The following is an 18,686-nucleotide window of genomic DNA, read 5'->3' as shown; positions in this document are numbered from 1 at the left end:
TTTCCCGGAAGCAGGATGGGTGAGCCACGCAAAACACCATAGACATAATAAGCAGTAGGCAGGACCGGAAAATCCCTCCGGCAGCCAATGGAGAGCCGCCTCTGCCGCCAGAAAACATGCCGCAGGGAGGCTGGAAAATCCCACCCGGAGTCTCCCTCAACAGGACCGTGGATCACAGAATTTGTCCTTTAATATTATAGCCCAAACTCTAACCTGGGAATGGGGGTCTCCCCCAAAACTACCGCAACATATCTAATTTTAAAGAGCTTGAAGTAGAAGGGCTCTGCTAAAGTATACTAGTGTTTATCGGGGCCTTGTCATTGACAGACAGATGTGGCTACAATTTCAACAGTTGTGTTCTTTTAAATTTAAGGTTTCAAGTTTATAACTTACTGGAAGTAGTTGGAATAGTCTTTCTGCTGAATGAACAAAATGTACACATATATTACACTATAAAATCCACACAAGGTCTGCAGTGTTGCATATCTAACTGAAACAAGCTGCATAAATGTGCAACCTGTTCACTTCTTGGGATGCTTACAAAACTAACTATTGACCTTTTCAGGATTATTGAAATTGTAATGGGTAATGTAAAAATTCACTGGGATTGAGTATTTTTGCAGTACTAATATGTTTTATTGAAGTTTGGAAAGTTTAAATTACTTTGTTTTCTTTTGGTGTATCTTTTCAACCACTCCTTTCCCAGCGACATGAATCTGCCCAGCAACAGCAGTAAATGAATTTAACAAAACATAAATAGGATGCAAGATGTCCAGCAACAATTAGAAATCTGCCTAGAGACAGCAGTAGACAGTATTCAAAAATCCACATTGATATGTGTCTCTCCCAAAAACAAGATTAGAAGGCCGTTTAGATAAAAATTTGGTGCATAGCTTTTCAGAAGAACAAGTTTCTAGACGATGGAATATCCATGAGGTATACCCGTGTTAATGTATAATCAAGGAAGTTGATAGGGGCAGATAGCAAAATACAGTGAAGGCATAATCAAAGAGTAACAACGGTATAATTGACCAGAAACTGAGAAGCCAAGGAGGCAGTTAACATCTAGCAGCTCCAGAATCAACTACCAAGCCTGAAGGCCAAAGTTTTTCAGATTGCAGCCTAGAGATCAAATTTACATGAAACGAGCCTCTATGTCTTAGAGCCAAGGCAGTGCAGAGAACCTTTCGTAATGGCAGTTTTAAATATCTTCTCGAGACCAGGAAAATAGGTCTCCCAGACTTGAATATCATCCCTGTATTGTGTGATAACTATGAGCTGATTATTTAATTTGGATGTTGCTTGGGGAAAACAGGGATATCTTACGGAGTTCAGGCATCATAGATATATTTTGGAACAAGTGTTTGTGTTTATTAATTCATACATCTTAATTGCATAATAAAGCAGTTCTGTTCATGTGTATTTGTCTTTTCTTTAATACATAGGGCGCAATCGAACTAAATGTCCCGTAGCGAGTGCGTTTAGCTGCGTGTCTTCCGGTGTTGCAATGCTATCTAATGTAACCGGTTATATACGGGACTTCAGCAGGGAATGCACAGCTAAAGCAGCACTTAGTCCCATTTCCTGCACTGAGGAGCCCCGCTTGCCAAAAACCCTCAGTGAAGGCAGAGATCGGGATGCCGATGTGACCCCCGAACCCCTCCGCCCAACTCAATGTAAGGGGGTCCCGGGGCAACCCCACCGGCCCAATTCCCATCGCGCAAAAATGGCAGCTTGCCTGAGGACCCCCTTATAGAGGATGTGGGGCTTTTGGGGGTGGAGCGTTCAGTGGTCACGTCAGGGGGAGATTGAGAGATCAGTCCCAATCTCTCCCTGCACTTCAGACTTCCAGCCAGTGGAGCTCCTTTGTGCAGAAAAGGGAAAATAAACATGGCCTCGGCCGCACGTTTCCCGCTGAGGCCCCCCGATTCATCTGAATGGCCGTTTGATAGCATGGTTTATCTCAGCACTCTGAGCAGCAGGAAAAGCCCAACAAATCGCGCACGCTATGGGACTCTATTCCCAATCGGGTAGATCGCTCCCAATGTTTGCACTGCATATCATCTACAAGAAGCACTGCAGCAACTCACCAAAGCTTCTTCAATAGCACATCCCAAACCGGTGTCCTCTACCATCATGAATGGCTAAGAACACCACCGCCTCCAAATTCCCCTCTAAGTCACACATCAACTTGGCTTGGAAGTATATCCTTCATCATCACATGGTCAAAATCCTGAAACTCCCTGTCTTACAGTGCAGTTGTTCAAGGTGGTTTATAGTAACCTTCTGACGGGCAAATAGGGATGAACAATAAATGCTGACCTGGCCACTACCACACAAATTCTATGAATAAATTTTAAAAATACCATGCCGCTTCATGGGATAGCTTCCAGACAAACCAAGCAGCATTTTAACTTTCCTTTGCTTCTCACAAGGAATTAGCTGGCCTGTACTTGCATCCCTCGAACAGGCCAGCAAGATTAAAAGCTCATCATGTGGGGATTTGCGTCATACCACTTAATAATGTGACATTCTTTCACCATTTTTAAACAACTTTCATGAAAGATCCTATGTTAACTTTCTAATATCATGTTTCTCTTTTCTTGAACTTTGACAAGACTCCACAAATTCACTCAACATTTCGGACATCTACAACGTACAGGTCAGGAGTGTGATGGAATGCATGAATGCATCTCCAACAACACTCAAGCTTAATACCATCCAAACACCTCCAACACACAGTGGCAGCAGTGTGTACCATATAAATTATGAGATGCTGTGCAGCAATTCATCAAGTCTCCTTCATCTACACCTTCAAAACCAGTGACATCTATCAACTAGAAGGACAAGGGCAGTACACCACCACCTGTAAGTTCCCCTCCAAGCTACACACCATACTGATTTGGAACTATATGTACCCCAGTACCTTCACTGTCACTGGTTCAAAATCCTGGGCCATCCTTTCCAGCAGCACTGTGGACGTACCTGGACATATGGACTGCAGCGGTTCAAGAAGGCACCTCCCCACCACCTAACCAGTGATGCCCACATCCCATAGAAGAATTTTTTAAAACCACACAAAGATAAACTTAAAAATGTCTTGCATAGCAAAAATCTTTTCAAGCAGCAATAATAATAATAATTGTTATTGTCACAAGTAGGCTTACATTAACACTGCAATGAAGTTACTGTGAAAAGCACCTAGTCGCCACATTCCGCCGCCTGTTCGGGTACACAGGGGGAGAATTCAGAATGTCCAATTTACCTAACAGCACGTCTTTTGAGACTTGCGGTAGGAAACCGGAGCACCTCGAGGAAACCCACGCAGATACAGGGAGAACATGCAGACTCCGCACAGACAGTGACCCAAGCCAGGAATCGAAGCTGGGACCCTGGCGCTGTGAAGCAACAGTGCTAACCACTGTGCTATCAAATATGTGTGACTTAAAGTTAATTGAGAACAGAACACACATCTTCTACATTCTCTTCCCGTGCCATCTGCCACATTATCGAAGTGGTGCCACAGCATTTTCTCTAACCCAACCTTGTCCTCTTAATTGTTTCCAGATTTTGTAAACTTGATACTTTTGTTGAAAAACTATATTTTGCTCCCAATAATTAATGACAACTTGCATTTAATAGCACCTTAGCGTGATAAAACATTCCAAGGTGCTTCACAGGAGCATTATAAAACATGACATTGAGCCACATGGAGATATTTGGCACGATCTATCAGCCTCGCTGTGCCAAACTCTGGATGCGACAAGGCTGTTAAATCTCGCAAGACGCCAGGGTGGCACTGCCAGATGCCAGGCTGGCGGTGCCCTCATGGCATCATGCTGGTGCCGGGGATCAGGTCTGGGTGTGCCCTGCTCTTATGATGTGGGGTGTGAGGGGCCTGATGACCCCCTTATTGGTGAGTTGGAAAGTTGCAGGGTCCGGAGGCCATGGTGGGAGGTCTAGAGATCAGGCCAAACTCTTCCTCAACTGGCGAGCGGTGCTCGTTGGTGCAGGAAGCGGGATTAAGTGCGGCCTCGACGGGGTGTTTCTTGCTGCGACCCAGATATGAGGCAGAGTCCCACTTAATAGCGGGGTCGTTCTTGGTGCAGCCAAAACCAGGAAACACCTAGATAAATGCGCTCGACAATGGACTGTTTCATTTCAGTTAAATCATGCCCATGTCAGATGACCAAATGCTTGGTCAAGGATGTTTTAAGATGTGTCCTACAGGTGGTAAGCAAGATAGAGAGCTGTAACAAAGGTAGTCCAGAGGGCCTAGGCAACTGAAAGCGCAATTAAAATCAACAATGCTTAGGATGCCAGAATTAGATGAGCACAGATATCCCAGAGGGTTAAGGGGATTTGAGGTGATTGCAGGGATAAGAGGGATAAGGCCATGCAAGGATTCAAAAACGAGGATGAGAATGTTAAAATCAAGACGTAGCTCGATCAGGAGCCAATGTAAATTAGAAAGCATTGGGGTAATTGGTGAATGTAAATTGGTGCTAATTAAGACATGGGCAGCAGACTTTTTGATGACCTCGGGTTTACAATGGGTTCCGGTTAGAATACAGGAAATGAGCCAGGGGTGCATTGGAAAAGTCAAGTCTAGAGGTACTGAAGGCATACAGGAGACAGGCAGTGGTGAAAATTAGCAGGCTTAGTGATAAGATAAATATGAAGTCAGAAGCTCATCCCGGGCTTAAAGGTGGCACCAAGGTTGTGAAAAGACTGGCTTAATCCCAGACTGTTGTCACGGAGAAAGTTGGATTTTTAAAAAAATTCATGTACCTTCAGAAGGTAGTAGTGAGCTGCCTTCTTGAGCCGTTGCAGTCCATGTGGTATAGGTACACCTACTGTGCTATTCGGGAGGGAGTTCCAGGATTTTGACCTAAAGACAGTGAAGGAATGCCGATATATTTCCAAATCATAGTGGTGTGTTACCTGGAGGAGAACCTCCAGCTGGTGAGGTTCCAAGGTATCTGCTGCTCTTGTCCTTCTAGATCAGGGGTGGGCAAACTACGGCCCGCGGGCCGCATGCGGCCCGCCAAAGGTATTTCTGCGGCCCACCAAGTCATTTTGGAAGATGCTCTCGAAGGAACATTGGCAAGTTTCCTGCAGTGTATCTTGTAGATGGTACACGCAGCTTGCACTGTTCATCAGTGGAGGGGGATTTGAATGTTTGTGGAGGGGTAGAAATCAAGCGGGCTGCTTTGTACTGAAGGTGTTGAGCTTCTTCAGTGTTGTTGGAGGATTCATCCAGGCAAGTAGCTGGGGAATAGAGTTTGTAGTGGGACATCAAAACAATGGCTTCAGGCTTCCCAATATTTAGTTCATATTCTGCCAGACACTGAGGTGGTGACCCAATGGCTACACTGCACCTGAAAAGCTGGAGACCCCATTCCCGGGATCTACCCGGATCGCTACATCTTGCGAGATCCAATGCGATCTCCCATAAAGCATTCGGGCTGGGATGGAGGTCAGGTCACTTTGGGGACCTTAGAGAACGGGCCGATCCCTCGCTACGGGTGTTCTGGCAAACGGAGCTCCTCAGTGTATAAAACGGGGCTATGTGCGGCTTCAGCCGCGCATTCCTCACTGAGAGGCCTTTGTGTTTCTTGGCGCTACGAGCTCCGGGAAACACGCGGCTAAACATGTTCGCTATGGTACTCTGTTCCCAATTAGTTGAATTGCACCTTGAATGTCAGATACATAGTCCGATAAATTACTAACAATGGAGGAGATGTAGAATGAAGGCATACAGGTGTAAATGAAGGCTGCGCTTTCAGGTGATGTTGCCAAAGGGTAGCATGGGAAATAGGAGGGGAGCAAGGATAGACCTTTCAGAGACACCCGAGGTAGCGGTGTAGGAGCAGGAAGAAAAGTCACTGCAAATGTTTCATGACTACAATTACACAGATATGAATGGAACTCGGACCCAGCTGGATAACAGTGGAAGAGCCATTGGAGGAGAATGGCATGATTAACCTTGTCAAAGGATGCAGAAAGGCTGAGCAGAATGAGGAGGGAAAGTTTACTTATTGTCGCTTGTTATTGGGCAATTAGGGGTGGGCAACAAATGCTGCTGGCCTAGCCAGTGATGTCCACATCCCGTGAAAAAATGCATTAAAAAAAAAAAGTCACATAGGATTACATTTATGATTTTGATAAGAGCTGTTTCGGTATTGTGACAGGAGCAGAAACCCAATTGGAGTAATTTAAAGACAGTTCAGGGAAAGATGGGAACAGGATTTTGAGGTGACAACATATTCCAAGCACTTTGGAAAGGAAGGTTGGAGTTGGGGGTGATAGTTCCAATAAATATTCACACTAACCTCTCTTCCTCCATTATTAGAAGTAATTTGTTCTCTTGCATTCCTTGGAGGATGAACAGGGGCTTGTTGCAAATGCCAGTTCATGGCAATATACAAAGCCAATACTTACATGTATGGCATGTATTTATTTATTATTTTTAACTAGAAAGGTATATTTTGGACAGCATTCTTAAGTAGTTTAGAGAAGTTTCCAAGTCAATAAAAATGACTGTGCTGATACTGGGCTTGAAAGGAGACAGGGAGTGAACATGTAACTCCCAAATTCTATGGTCAAGGAAGCAAATTATTGTGTTCATCTGACCTCAAAAGAAGAAAAAATGATAACAGTTCTGACATCTAAATTATAGGTCTTCAGACACTGTAAGAACTATATCTTTGAAGACTGCTGTATGAATTAAATACTGCTACTTTGTTTTTAATACCTATTAAAAAGGGTTCTGAAGATGGTTCATGCTTATCAGATACTATACAAATGGGCACAAGTTTCAGTATAATATTAAAATTTAATAAATAAAGTATTTATTCTAAGCATTCACATTATTTTAATGACAATGACTGACTCAGTGTCATGCCCTCAAGCATAAGAATGAATCTAATTCTTAAAGGTTGATGTAGAAACTTGGCCACAATACAAATGTGTACATAATTGCATATTCAGTAATCTATGCAAATGTGGCACTTTTTGTTATTTTCTCCTCTTCCTAGCCCCATCACCTCCAGTAGTCATTACCAAAATTACTCTAGAATAGTCATGTGTTGGTCTACACATTTAGAATTGTCACAATTAGGTTTGATATCTGGAAAATGTATATTTTTTGGCGGGAAATGATTGGTCTATAAACATTTTCAAAGATAACTGGAAACATACAGGAAGTTCAAAGTATTTCCCTATAGGATGGAGAGCGTTAGTGCCCCATCTCATTGGCGCAGAACCTAATAGCTGAAGCTTCAGGAGCAAGTTACTCCCTTGTACAATGATGGGTGACTTAACAGGAAGAAAAAAAATGCATGTCTCTCCCCTTGCACAGGTTAAAAATACTAAGCGGGAAATAAAAATATAACAAGAGATTTCTAGTAGTGCTGGGCACTAAAAATAATCTGTAGCCACTGCTAAACCTGTCTGTTTCTTAAAGATTATTGTAGTCTAGTTGTAGTAACCGGGTAAGTAAAATATGCTTTAGGTTTTAATGCAATATAAAACTTGTCAAAGTTAAATAACTCTTTTCCTACATGTATGCACTCTTTAAGCAACAGTGCCAATGTTTTATGTACCTGTGTATTTAACTAAATTAATTCTGCCACAACATGAACATCAATGAAATGAATAATTGCAGAAGGGCAGTACAGTGGAGCAGTGGTTAGTATTGCTGTCTCACGGCACCACGGTCCCAGGTTCGATCCCGGCTCTGGGTCACTGTCCGTGTGGAGTTTGCACATTCTCCCCGTGTTTGCGTGGGTTTCGCCCCCACAACCCAAAGATGTGCAGGGTAGGTGGATTGGCCACGCTAAATTGCCCCTTAATTGAAAAAAAATAATTGGGTACTCTAAATTTGTAGAAAGAATAAATTGCAGAAGCATAAAACCCAGCAGCCGATAAAACCAGTCTCCTACCAAACTTCCGATAATCCTGATAACACCAGACTAAGTTTCTGGCCAGTGACCCATGTTAGATAGTTGTCAATGTGAACTTTTTAAACTTTGGTTTATTTAGGGTTCTTTATCAAACAAAAAGGAAAATTCTTCTGTGCAAGGTAAAACACGACCAAATTTTACTTTAATTTAATTACTTCTGAAACTACAAATTCTCTTATGCGCATTTTCTTGATTGTGTGCTCATTAGCCTTGTTATGTCAAATTTGCATATTCCCATTGCACTTCCTCTGCATTTTAGGGTTTCTTCCACTCACTACATTTCATTTACATTGCAGCAAAAACACTTCATCTCAGGAAGAAATAGGAAGAATTATGTTCATCAATTGCCATGACACTACCATATATATCTTTTAAAGTGGCTTGTATTCCATGTGTGTTTTTTAAAAATCTTCAATAAAGTGACTGAGCTAGCAGCAGGTTATGAAATTAGTTTTGGTCACAGCATGATAATTTTCACCATAGAATCTGTTAAAAGGACATAGGTAACATATTAAGATCTGAACTGGTTGCTTTCACTTAAAAACTGAGGTTTACACTCTGCACTAATAATAAGATTAATAGAATTCTGCAATTCAGTAATGAGGTCCAAGTTTCAGAGGAATTGTCCCACTGCTTTCAAGCAATTTAATTTGTTTGTCAATCAACTGTTACTTTTCTTAAATTGCCTTTGCTACGGTTGTTCATCTTTAAAATGCTTATTTTAAATATTATAATTGTAGAATAGTATTTAACGAAATTATATAAATGCTGCATATTTTATTATAAAACCAAATGTATTACTGTGACATCAAATTAATTAATAATTTTGTTTGCAGATGAAATTTATCTATTGCCGAAGTTACTGTTGAGCGCTGGTCACGAATAATTAGAATACTGATTTACAGAAAAGTCAAAAAAATAACTTTCAAATCAAGACCTTTAAGGTAGGATATCCAGAGCTGGCAGTGTGACATTTAGTTAGATATTTTAAAAACGTTGTTGGTTTAATTTCACACACAATTATGGATTTTATATTATATTATTCCTCTAAAACTATTCACTCTAGTACAGTACTGAGGGAGTGCTGCACTGTCAGAGGAGCTATCTTTTGGATGAGAAGTTCAACCAAGGCCACACCTTCCTGTTCAAGTGAATGCGAAAGATCCCATGGCACTATTTTGAAGATGAACAGGGCATCCCCATTGCCCTGGTCAATATCCATCCCTCAACCGACATAACAAAAACAGATTATCTGGTTATTGGTTGTCGGATTTTGATGTGCTCAAATCGACTGCTGTGTTTCCTATGTTTAACTAAAACGTTAACTACATTCCACAAGTATTTCATTGTCACAAGTAGGCTTACATTAACACGGCAATGAAGTTACTGTGAAAAGCCCCTAGTCGCCGCATTCCGGCACCTGTTCGAGTACACAAAGGGAGAATTCAGAATATGCAATTCACCCAACAGCAGGTTTTTTGGGACTTGTGGGAAGAAACGGAAGCACCCGAAGGAAAACCACGCAGACAACAGAAAGACCGCCAGACGGTGACCCGAACCGGAGGCCCTGGCGCTGTGAAGCAACAGTGCTAACCACTGTGCTATCGTGCAAGGTTTGTGTCTAGTCGTCATGAAAAGTACTACATAAATGCAAGGTTCAAGGTGGCTATGGCTCATTGGTTAGCACTGGGACTGCGGCGCTGAGGACCCGGGTTCGAATCCCGGCCCTGGGTCACTGCCCGTGTGGAGTTTGTACATTCTCCCCATGTCTGCGTTGGTTTCACTCCCACAACCCAAAGATGTGCTGGTTAGGTGGATTGGCCATGCTAAATTACCCCTTAATTGGAGAAGAAAAATAATTGGCTACTCTAAAAAAAAAAAATTTTTTTTAATAAATGCAATTTTTAAAAAAACATGTGAATTGTATTGTACAATGACTACTAGTTTGATTTTCATTGAACTGATGATAAAAAGGTAGAGAATTTTCTGTTCATATTATTCCACATTGTGGTCACAGACGTGCACAACAAATAGTGACAGAAATAAATTTCAAATAAATTACTGAACAAAACTCTTAACCTAAAAAAAAAATGAAATCTTAACTGCAGTACTACATGTTGTTTATGTACTCAAAAAAAAGAGAACTTTCCTTTATACGAGCATCTTTCTCATCCCTGGGAAGTCCCAAACACTTATTTACTTTTCTGACTAAAGGGCATCAAAGGGAAATGTTAACTTCTCTATTTATAGATGCTGCCTGACGTCCCAAGTTTTTTCCAGCATTATATTACTTTTGATTTACTCATGTTATTTTGGAGGCAAATGCAGAATCTAACTTGCACGTGAGATAACAAGACTTCTATAGTGAAATTTAGCATACAAATATATCAGAGTGTGCATCCAAACAACTGATTTTAAGGAATTTAACAAAGATTATTGTGCAAAATTGTTGACTCGGTTACACAATTGGATTTACCTTGACTTAATTTAAATGTACTGTTTATTCCATGAATAACCAAACTGATAAGCATGAATACTCTCCTATACATTAGATTTCATGTGACGTTTTCATCCTAACTTCAGGAGTAGCAGAGTTTGAAAAGTGGGAGACACCCTTGTCTGGTTCAAGTATCTCACCATCTGGGATAATTTGAGAACAAGTAATAATCACCCACAGGACTGTAACAGCCGAGTTTGGTCCTGCCATCCCGACACATGTATGTGCACCTCAACCAGCAGTCACAACCAATAGTCACTGACCAGCAGTCACAACCAGTAGTCACTGGAAAACAATCAGGGACAGCAAACAGAATCAGGACTAGATTCCCTCTTTCATTCCTCTACAAATTCAGAACTCCTGAGGACACCACGACAGAAAATTAACCAATTAAGAGTCATCGAGTAGGACACACTTTAATTAACTTTGTGTCCACTTAACCCAAGTTGACCATACATTTTGACATATGTTATTCTTCTACTTTTTAGTCCTGACCTCAACTGTAGCAATTTAAGTCTTGTTTCTAATTCTTCACTTTAAATTGCTGTCAGATTGTCAGCAAATTTTTTAAACTTCTCAATTAATTTAACTGATAGATAACTAATAGATCTGGACAGGTTGGGCGAGTGGGCAAACCAATGGCAAATGCAGTATAATTTGGATAAGTGTGAGGTTATTCATTTCGGAAGCAAAAACAGGAAGGCAGATTACTACCTGAATGGTTGTAAATTGGGAGAGGGGAATGTGCAGCAGGACCTGGTGTCCTTGTGCACCATTCGCTGAAGGTAAGCATGCAGGTGCAGCAGGCGGTAAAGAAGGCTAATGATATGTTGGCCTTCATTGCAAGAGGTTTCGAGTATAGAAGCAGGGATGTGTTGCTGCAATTATACAGTGCCTTGATGAGGCCACACCTGGAATATTATGTGCAGTTTTGGTCTCCTTCTCGGAGGAAGGATGTTCTTGCTCTCGAGGGAGTGCAGCAAAGGTTTACCAGACTGATTCCAGGGATGGCAAGACTCATATGAGGAGAGATTGACTAGGTTGGGATTGTTCTCGCTGGAGTTCAGAAGAATGAGGGGTGAATCCCATGGAGACTTATAAAATTCTAACAGGACTAGACAGGGTAGATGCAGGGAAAATGTTACCAACGATAGATGTGTCCAGAACCAGGGGTCACAGCCTGAGGATTCAGGGTGAACCATTTCGGACAGAGATAAGGAGACACTTCTTCACACAAAGAGTGGTGAGCCTGTGGAATTCATTACCACAGGAAGTAGTTGATGATAAAACTTTGAATATATTCAAGAGGCGGTTAGATATAGCACTTGGGGAGAATGGGGTCAAAGGCTATGGGGAGAAAGCAGGATTAGGCTATTGAGTTGGATGATCAACCACGATCGTGATGAATGGCAGAGCAGGCTCTAAGGGCCAAAAGGCCTCTTCCTGCTCCTATCTTCTATGTATCTGTGTATGTAACTCAACTTTGGTCATTAAACAATGTGTAAAGATATATGTAGCATAAGAAAATTAGCATTCATGTAACAGTACTGAATAAAACTGTAAGTATGTAAACAACTTTCAGACATGCAACACTCTCAAACATATATTTCTCAATTTTGGAACTTCATCTAATTCCATTATAAAAATGTCTTAAAATTAGAGTGCAGCCTTATGTCCCCTCAAGGAACAAAGAGGATAAGTAAGTAAGTAGCGTTTGAGTGATTGAGAAGCTTTTCTTATTAACTTGGTTTGCACCAAATACTGAAAGGATGTAGTTGTTAATCTCGGAATTGTATGTGCATGGTTTGTTTATTTGACAGCATGTTAATAAAAAATTACAAAAAAAATTAACATTCATTTTTAAAGTTTACACGCTTACATTTATTAACCCATAATAATCATATTGAATTAGCAATCTCCTCAAAAATTGGATACTTTCTTTGATTTCAAAACATTCAGCTTAAATGTTATGAAATATTATCTGGACACACCTTCGATGAATGCAATCCAAAAAAACCTCTTAATACAACAACAGTAAAAAAATGTTGGATTTTAAGTGTTGTATTATAAACTGAGATTTTATGGTTAAGTGTCACCCTTTCATTAATTCTATAGTTTTCCCCCCATCACTGTTGGATTTTCTTCAATTAGAATTTTGGAATTAAACAACATATCCATCACATCTATTATTATGTCATTTCTTAAAGATATAGTATGAGGGGCACATTGGATTGTTAAATGCTTCACTCCATCTTATTATTTAGATTTTACTTTCCTTTGCCATTTAAAAGCAAAATTTGTAGTGAATTAAGTCAAATTACCTATTCAGTGATCTCACTGGGCTTCTCGTATACTGCGATTAAAAGGGGAATAAATTCTAGGAATACTTTTAGATAATTTCACTACCACCATTTTATCGAAAATGTTTGAAGTTCTTGCCTTCACTTTTCTGCTAAGTTGTGGTGATGACACCAGAATGGTTCATCAAGGAGAAACATTTGACTAAAGGGTTTCAATGTTAGAATGAAGTTTTACATTTTGAAGAAATTACTTGTGTCCTAACTCACAGCAAAGTCCCTTCACCCATTTAACTCCTGTGCTTCCTGACCTTCAGTGGCCCCTGGTTAAACAGCCCCTCATTTCCAGAATTTTCATTCTCATTTTCAAATCACTCCATGCTCTCGCCCCTCCCTATATCTATAATCTCCAGCCCCTCAGAGATATTTGTGCTATGCTAATATAATAATCACTTATTGTCACAAATAGGCTTCAATAAAGTTACTGTGAAAAGCCCCTAGTCGCCACATTCCGGTGCCTGAGGCCGGTACGGGAATTGAACCTGACAAGCCAGCTGTTTAGCCCACTGTGCTAAACCAGCCCCTAATTCTAGTCTCTTGAGCAGCCCTGATTTTAATCGCTCCACCACTGATGACAGTGCTTTCACTTAACACCTAACACTAAGGGGCAGCAGGGTAGCATGGTGGTTAGCATAAATGCTTCACAGCTCCAGGGTCCCAGGTTCGATTCCCGGCTGGGTCACTGTCTGTGCGGAGTCTGCACGTCCTCCCCGTGTGCGTGGGTTTCCTCCGGGTGCTCCGGTTTCCTCCCACAGTCCAAAGATGTGCGAGTTAGGTGGATTGGCCATACTAAATTGCCCGTAGTGTCCTAATAAAAAAGTAAGGTTAAGGGGGGGGTTGTTGGGTTACGGGTATAGGGTGGATACGTGGGTTTGAGTAGGGCGATCATGGCTCGGCACAACATTGAGGGCCGAAGGGCCTGTTCTGTGCTGTACTGTTCTATGTTCTACCTGCTAAGGCCTTAAGCTCTGGAATTCCCTCCCTAAACCTTCCTGCTCCTGTATTCTCCTTTAAGATGTTCCTTAAATCTTACCTCTAAAGCCTATGGCCATCTGACCTGATATGTCTTTTGTTGTTGGGTGGTGTCAAATTTATTTTATAATGCTTTTGTGAAGTATCTTGGGAAGTTTTGTATGTTAAAGATGCTATGTAAATACAAAGTTTCTATTGTTGAAGTCAAAATAAACTTTTGCTTAATTATTTTCTTTAACAACTCTAGGAGAACTTTGAAAAAAGTACTCACCTAAACTTGTTTCCCATTAAAGCAATAACTTCTAATAATATGTTAATGTGCTTCTTGTGCAACACACTTGATAATTTCAAATTGTTCCCAACAGATTTTCCATAACAAACTAAAATTCACCAGAGTAGCTCAAAACACTCCAGATACAAGCCAAGCAGTTCTGTGTTCCAAGTGGATATGGTAAGAACATTTCATGTACCCATCATTCCACTTTATTGAAAGCAGAATTATATTAATCATATGTGAATAATTTAACATTGACTGGAGTTAGACAATCAGTAGCAAGCATGATTACAAACCATGATTTTATAGGCAATAATCATAGTTCTGTAATGTTAGATCTTAAGCACTAACACATATATCACCTTTTTGATTATTGTTAGTCAAAAAAGGAAACTTTGCAATTTTAAATGTTAATCATTTGTTTAAAAAAATGATCTTTGAACAAAGTACAAAATTTGACGCATGCATCATTCACTATAGAATTTACAGTGCAGAAGGAGGCCATTCAGCCCATTGAGTCTGCACCGGCTCTTGGAAAGAGCACCCCACCCAAGGTCCACACCTCCACCCTATCCGCATAACCCAGTAACCCCACCTAACACTAAGGGCAATTTTGGACACTAAGGGCAATTTTGTATGGCCAATCCACCTAACCTGCACATCTTTGGACTGTTGGAGGAAACTGGAGCACCCGCAGGAAACCCTCGCACACACTGGAAGAACGTGCAGACTCCCAGATCGAACCTGGGACCCTGGAGCTGTGAAGCAATTGTGATAACCACAATGTTACCATGCTACCCTTGATCCTTTACTTTGTACAACATTGATAGATTTTCTTTGATTTCCAAAGACAATGTTAAAGTGCTAAATAATATAAAATTAAGATGAATACTTGTATAGTAAATTTGGTTTGGGAGAGAAGAGAAAGAACATGACAGAAGCAGAAGAAAGAATATAGCAGAAGCAGAATTTCATGAATACTTATTGGCCCTAATCAATGTTGTACTCAGCTGATTTCACTGCAAAAATTTGATATTAACAGGCAATAAATCAGCTGATGTATTCTCTCAGTAAGCGGCATTTATTACTTTTAACAAAACTTTGAAAAATTGTTTTTCATGGTTTTGTTTAATTTATGGCCAAGAAAGTTGCTGATGAATATTTATATACCAAATTATATTAAAGTTATGATAATTAGAAGTTGTGCAAAACTCTGTCTTCTAAAAAATTCAAATTTTCCGAATTGTTCTGATAGATTACTCAGCCACATAACAGAAATCCATCGACAAAGTTACAAGACAGTATGAGGTAGAATGCAAGTTCCCACTACAGCCATGCTGTACAACCCTATCACAATCAACGGTTTTAAGTGAAAGGCATGGATCTGCAACTGGTTTCACTCAGATCACATGGAAATGAGCAATATTATAACTACAAAACATAATGGCATTAATATATAAATATTAATATGTAAGCTTATATAGACAAGTTGTTTAGTAGTTTTATGTTAAATTATCTTCTATGTGGTATTAGAATTTTATAATTTGCAAGTAAGAACTGTTAATTTAAATGATCAGGTTCTATTACAATAATATTTGGAAAATATGAACTTTTTTTACTACCAATTTTTCTGTCAGTGTAATGTGTTCCGGTTATTGACAATCCATTGCACATTAAATTTTTCCAGAAAACTTAAATTACATCTCTGGCATTGAGCTGTAAATGAAAATAAGTAATGTTTCAAAAGTCTTAACAATACAAGAAAGCACATGCCACTAAACAATATGCTCTAGTTCTCACCTGGGGGAATCTGAATATTTTGAATGTTTGGCTGATGCTGTTGGGGCTGAGAGAGACGAGGAGCTATAACTTGCGGTGTTATAGTCGTCCTTGGGCCAGTGTTCACTGCTGCTGTCCTTGCCAGAGTTTGGGCAACTGTGTTAATGGTTCCTTTGCCCATTCCTGCTGGTGTACCAACTGACTGAGTGGAAATTCCGCCAGGATTGGATGCCACATTCTGGAGTCCACTTTGTATTGTCTGACCTATTACCATAGTACTTGTATTTGATTGATTGTTTACACTGGTCACCGCACTACCAGTAGTGGATGTCAATATTCCTGCACTGAGAGTCTGTTGTGGTGTCTGTATAATCGTTTTGGGCTGCAATTCGGATTTGATAACCTGTCCACCAGCAGACAAAGAAACGTTACTTGACAAACTAGAAGGCTGACTGTTTAAAGTCAGAAGTGAAGTCTGATGTGGAGCTCCGGTGCCACCAGGAGCTGGCAAGTTAGTTACACTAACTGTTGAGTTCAATATAGTACTACTACCATTCGGCGTTGATGCAATTGACAGAGCTGGACCACTGTGAGGTGGCGGTCTCACCAATGTCACTGTGGGTCCTGCTGCCTGTGAAGAAACAACAGTTGAAGGAACATTCTGCGTACTGACAAAAGACGTCTGAATAACAGTGTAGGCAGAACTAGAGGCTGGCAAAGACACTGCTGGCAACCCTGTATTAATTGTGTTTTTAACAACAGATCCAGGTCCATTATTGACCACCGTAACAGCTGGCAAGGTAGTTGCAGCTGCTGAACAAGTGAAAGTGGTGGCATTTCCTGCATTGTGAGAGTTTATCGCCATTCCATTATTCCCATTAAGAGTTTGTATGTTGGAGGTGACAGTTTTCACATGGTTGGACACTGGGGTTGCCATTGCACTTATTACCACCGATTTCCCTTGACCGATGCTGCCTGCAGCTGATGTTTCTGATGATCCTGTCACTGCTGCCGCCGCTGTACTCTGCTCCTGTTCCACTCCTGGAGCCTGGGACCTTGCATTATTGATAACAACACTTTGCTGTACCCCACTCCCCGCCGTCGTGCAGGGCAAAACCCCGCCGCCGAATGCGTTCTGCGAATTAATCTGTGCGTTTTTTCCTTCGGAACTCTCCTCCACTTTGATTTTGGCTGCGGTGGAAACCTCAGCTCCTGCCAGTCCCATTTTGTTCTCTGCTGTTTGCAGCTCAACATTATTGCTCACCATCCCGGGTGTGTTTTCCACGTGATTGTTCACCACCTGCGCCCTTATTCCGCCCTGCTCCGCCGCGTTGTGGCCCGTAGCCGCCAACTGGGACTCCAGGGAGCCGACCAAGTCGCTCACCACTTTCTCGTCCACGTCTGAGAAGAACACATCGTCCAACAGATCTGAAGCCCCCGCCGCCATCTTAAGGCAGAACTCTTGTTTGACTCGGACCGCGCGTGCGCACCGAGCCGTGTTGTTGGGGGTGACGTCAGAAGTGGGTCGGCGGCCGCCCCCTGCCATTGGTCGGCTCCCGGTTTAAAGCGCCGGCCAATGAAGGAGCGCGTTATTGGGCTGTGGAATGGCTGTGCCGAGCGGGCTGGAGAAGCGCTGGGGAGGAACAGCACGAAGGCAAACGCTTTAATCCCGCTTGATTCTGCCCAGGAGCCTGATTAATCCGACCATCTCGACGGTTTCGACGCGAATCGCTTCAAAAGCGACCGTTTTCTGTGGATTTTCCGAATTTATCTTTGTACATTATTGTGTGCAAGATGGCTCCCTGGCTTCTGATGCTAAAGGGCGCCACACCTGGCGGTGTTGTGTGGAAACAGCAAGTTGTCTCATCCTCAGAGCTTCATCTCAGCGGACATGTTAAACCTACTTTAATTTCACCACTCTGCGGGGATATGTGTGTATGGCTGCAGCTGGAGTCGGGACTAGTTGGCACCGTAACCGGGAGTACTCTGTTTAAAAATAAACGAGTGTAACTTTCGTTTGATTTTTATGAGGCCGCAAGTTTTTTTGGGGTGTTGCATAACTTGCTTTATTTTCAGGAAGCCGTTTTGCGATTAGGTATCCTTTTTCCTTTCAGTCCGTGCTGGAGCACAGCGTTCAGGATTGCCTACGAGAACCGCGGATGTCCATGCGCATTTTTCTCGTGAGAAATAGTACTAGAGAAGTTTTCCCCACCCCCTCAAATATACAAGAATAGGTGCTTCTGTAAATTTAGCAGGTTAACTAAAGGACTGTTGCATGTTTGAAGAAACCCGATGCTATGAGTGTGAAAGGTAAGTAACTACTTAATGCTTATTACTATTTATACTAAGTATTGAATGTCTGGTAGGGCTAAAAGTAGCATCCTGAGATTTAGGAATGCTGTATGTAGCATTGCATAAAACAGTAAAGTGTTTACACTCTGTAAACCTTCCAGCTATCTAATGAAAACTACCCCTGCAACTCACTTTAGTTGCATTGTAATTGAGTCTAAAGCTGTAGAACATTTAGTTTTAATTTTCTTTTTGTGGGAAATAGAATGGGCTTGACAGGATTTGAGTAAGGGAACCAGTCGAGGAAGTATTCTTGTTTATGACTAATCAAACATTTGATATGTTGCATAAATGGTGGAAAGGCCAGGGATCTGAAATTAAAATCTATATAACTCCAAGAGATTTTGCCACATTGGGGTGTTTCTTGCATTTTATTTCTGATTTCCAGTGGAGTATTGCTTTAAAATTGGATTATTCCTGCGGGGTGAACTAAAAATATTCCAAAATTAATGAGGTGATATCATTGAAATATATCTTAATGGTTTGGCTGG

At 41.3% G+C, this 18,686-nt stretch overlaps 2 protein-coding genes across 3 annotated transcripts in view; one reads left to right on the top strand and one right to left on the bottom strand.

Annotated features, from left to right (window-relative positions):
• taf4a (TAF4A RNA polymerase II, TATA box binding protein (TBP)-associated factor) overlaps positions 1-17,329 on the bottom strand; it is a 116,843-nt gene extending 99,514 nt beyond the window's left edge. Inside the window, exon 1 of one of the 2 annotated variants that reach the window (XR_005461433.1) lies at positions 15,868-17,329. Coding sequence is in view for 1 of the 2 variants with exons in the window: in XM_038803543.1 (XP_038659471.1) it covers positions 15,868-17,293 (1,426 nt within the window). In the remaining variant the exon portion in view is untranslated. The remainder of the gene's footprint in view (positions 1-15,867) is intronic. The other variant, XM_038803543.1, reaches the window with a different exon arrangement.
• A 122-nt stretch (positions 17,330-17,451) lies between these two features.
• Positions 17,452-18,686, top strand: part of lsm14b (LSM family member 14B) — a 78,106-nt gene continuing 76,871 nt past the window's right edge. The window contains exon 1 of the mRNA XM_038803545.1: positions 17,452-18,156. Within this exon, the coding sequence (XP_038659473.1) occupies positions 18,144-18,156 (13 nt within the window). The 5' untranslated portion in view covers positions 17,452-18,143. The remainder of the gene's footprint in view (positions 18,157-18,686) is intronic.

Source organism: Scyliorhinus canicula, chromosome 7 (genome assembly GCF_902713615.1).
Source record: "Scyliorhinus canicula chromosome 7, sScyCan1.1, whole genome shotgun sequence".
NCBI lineage: Eukaryota > Metazoa > Chordata > Chondrichthyes > Carcharhiniformes > Scyliorhinidae > Scyliorhinus > Scyliorhinus canicula.
The sequence above is the reverse complement of the archived record's forward strand: the minus strand, read 5'-3'. Positions and strand labels throughout refer to the sequence as shown.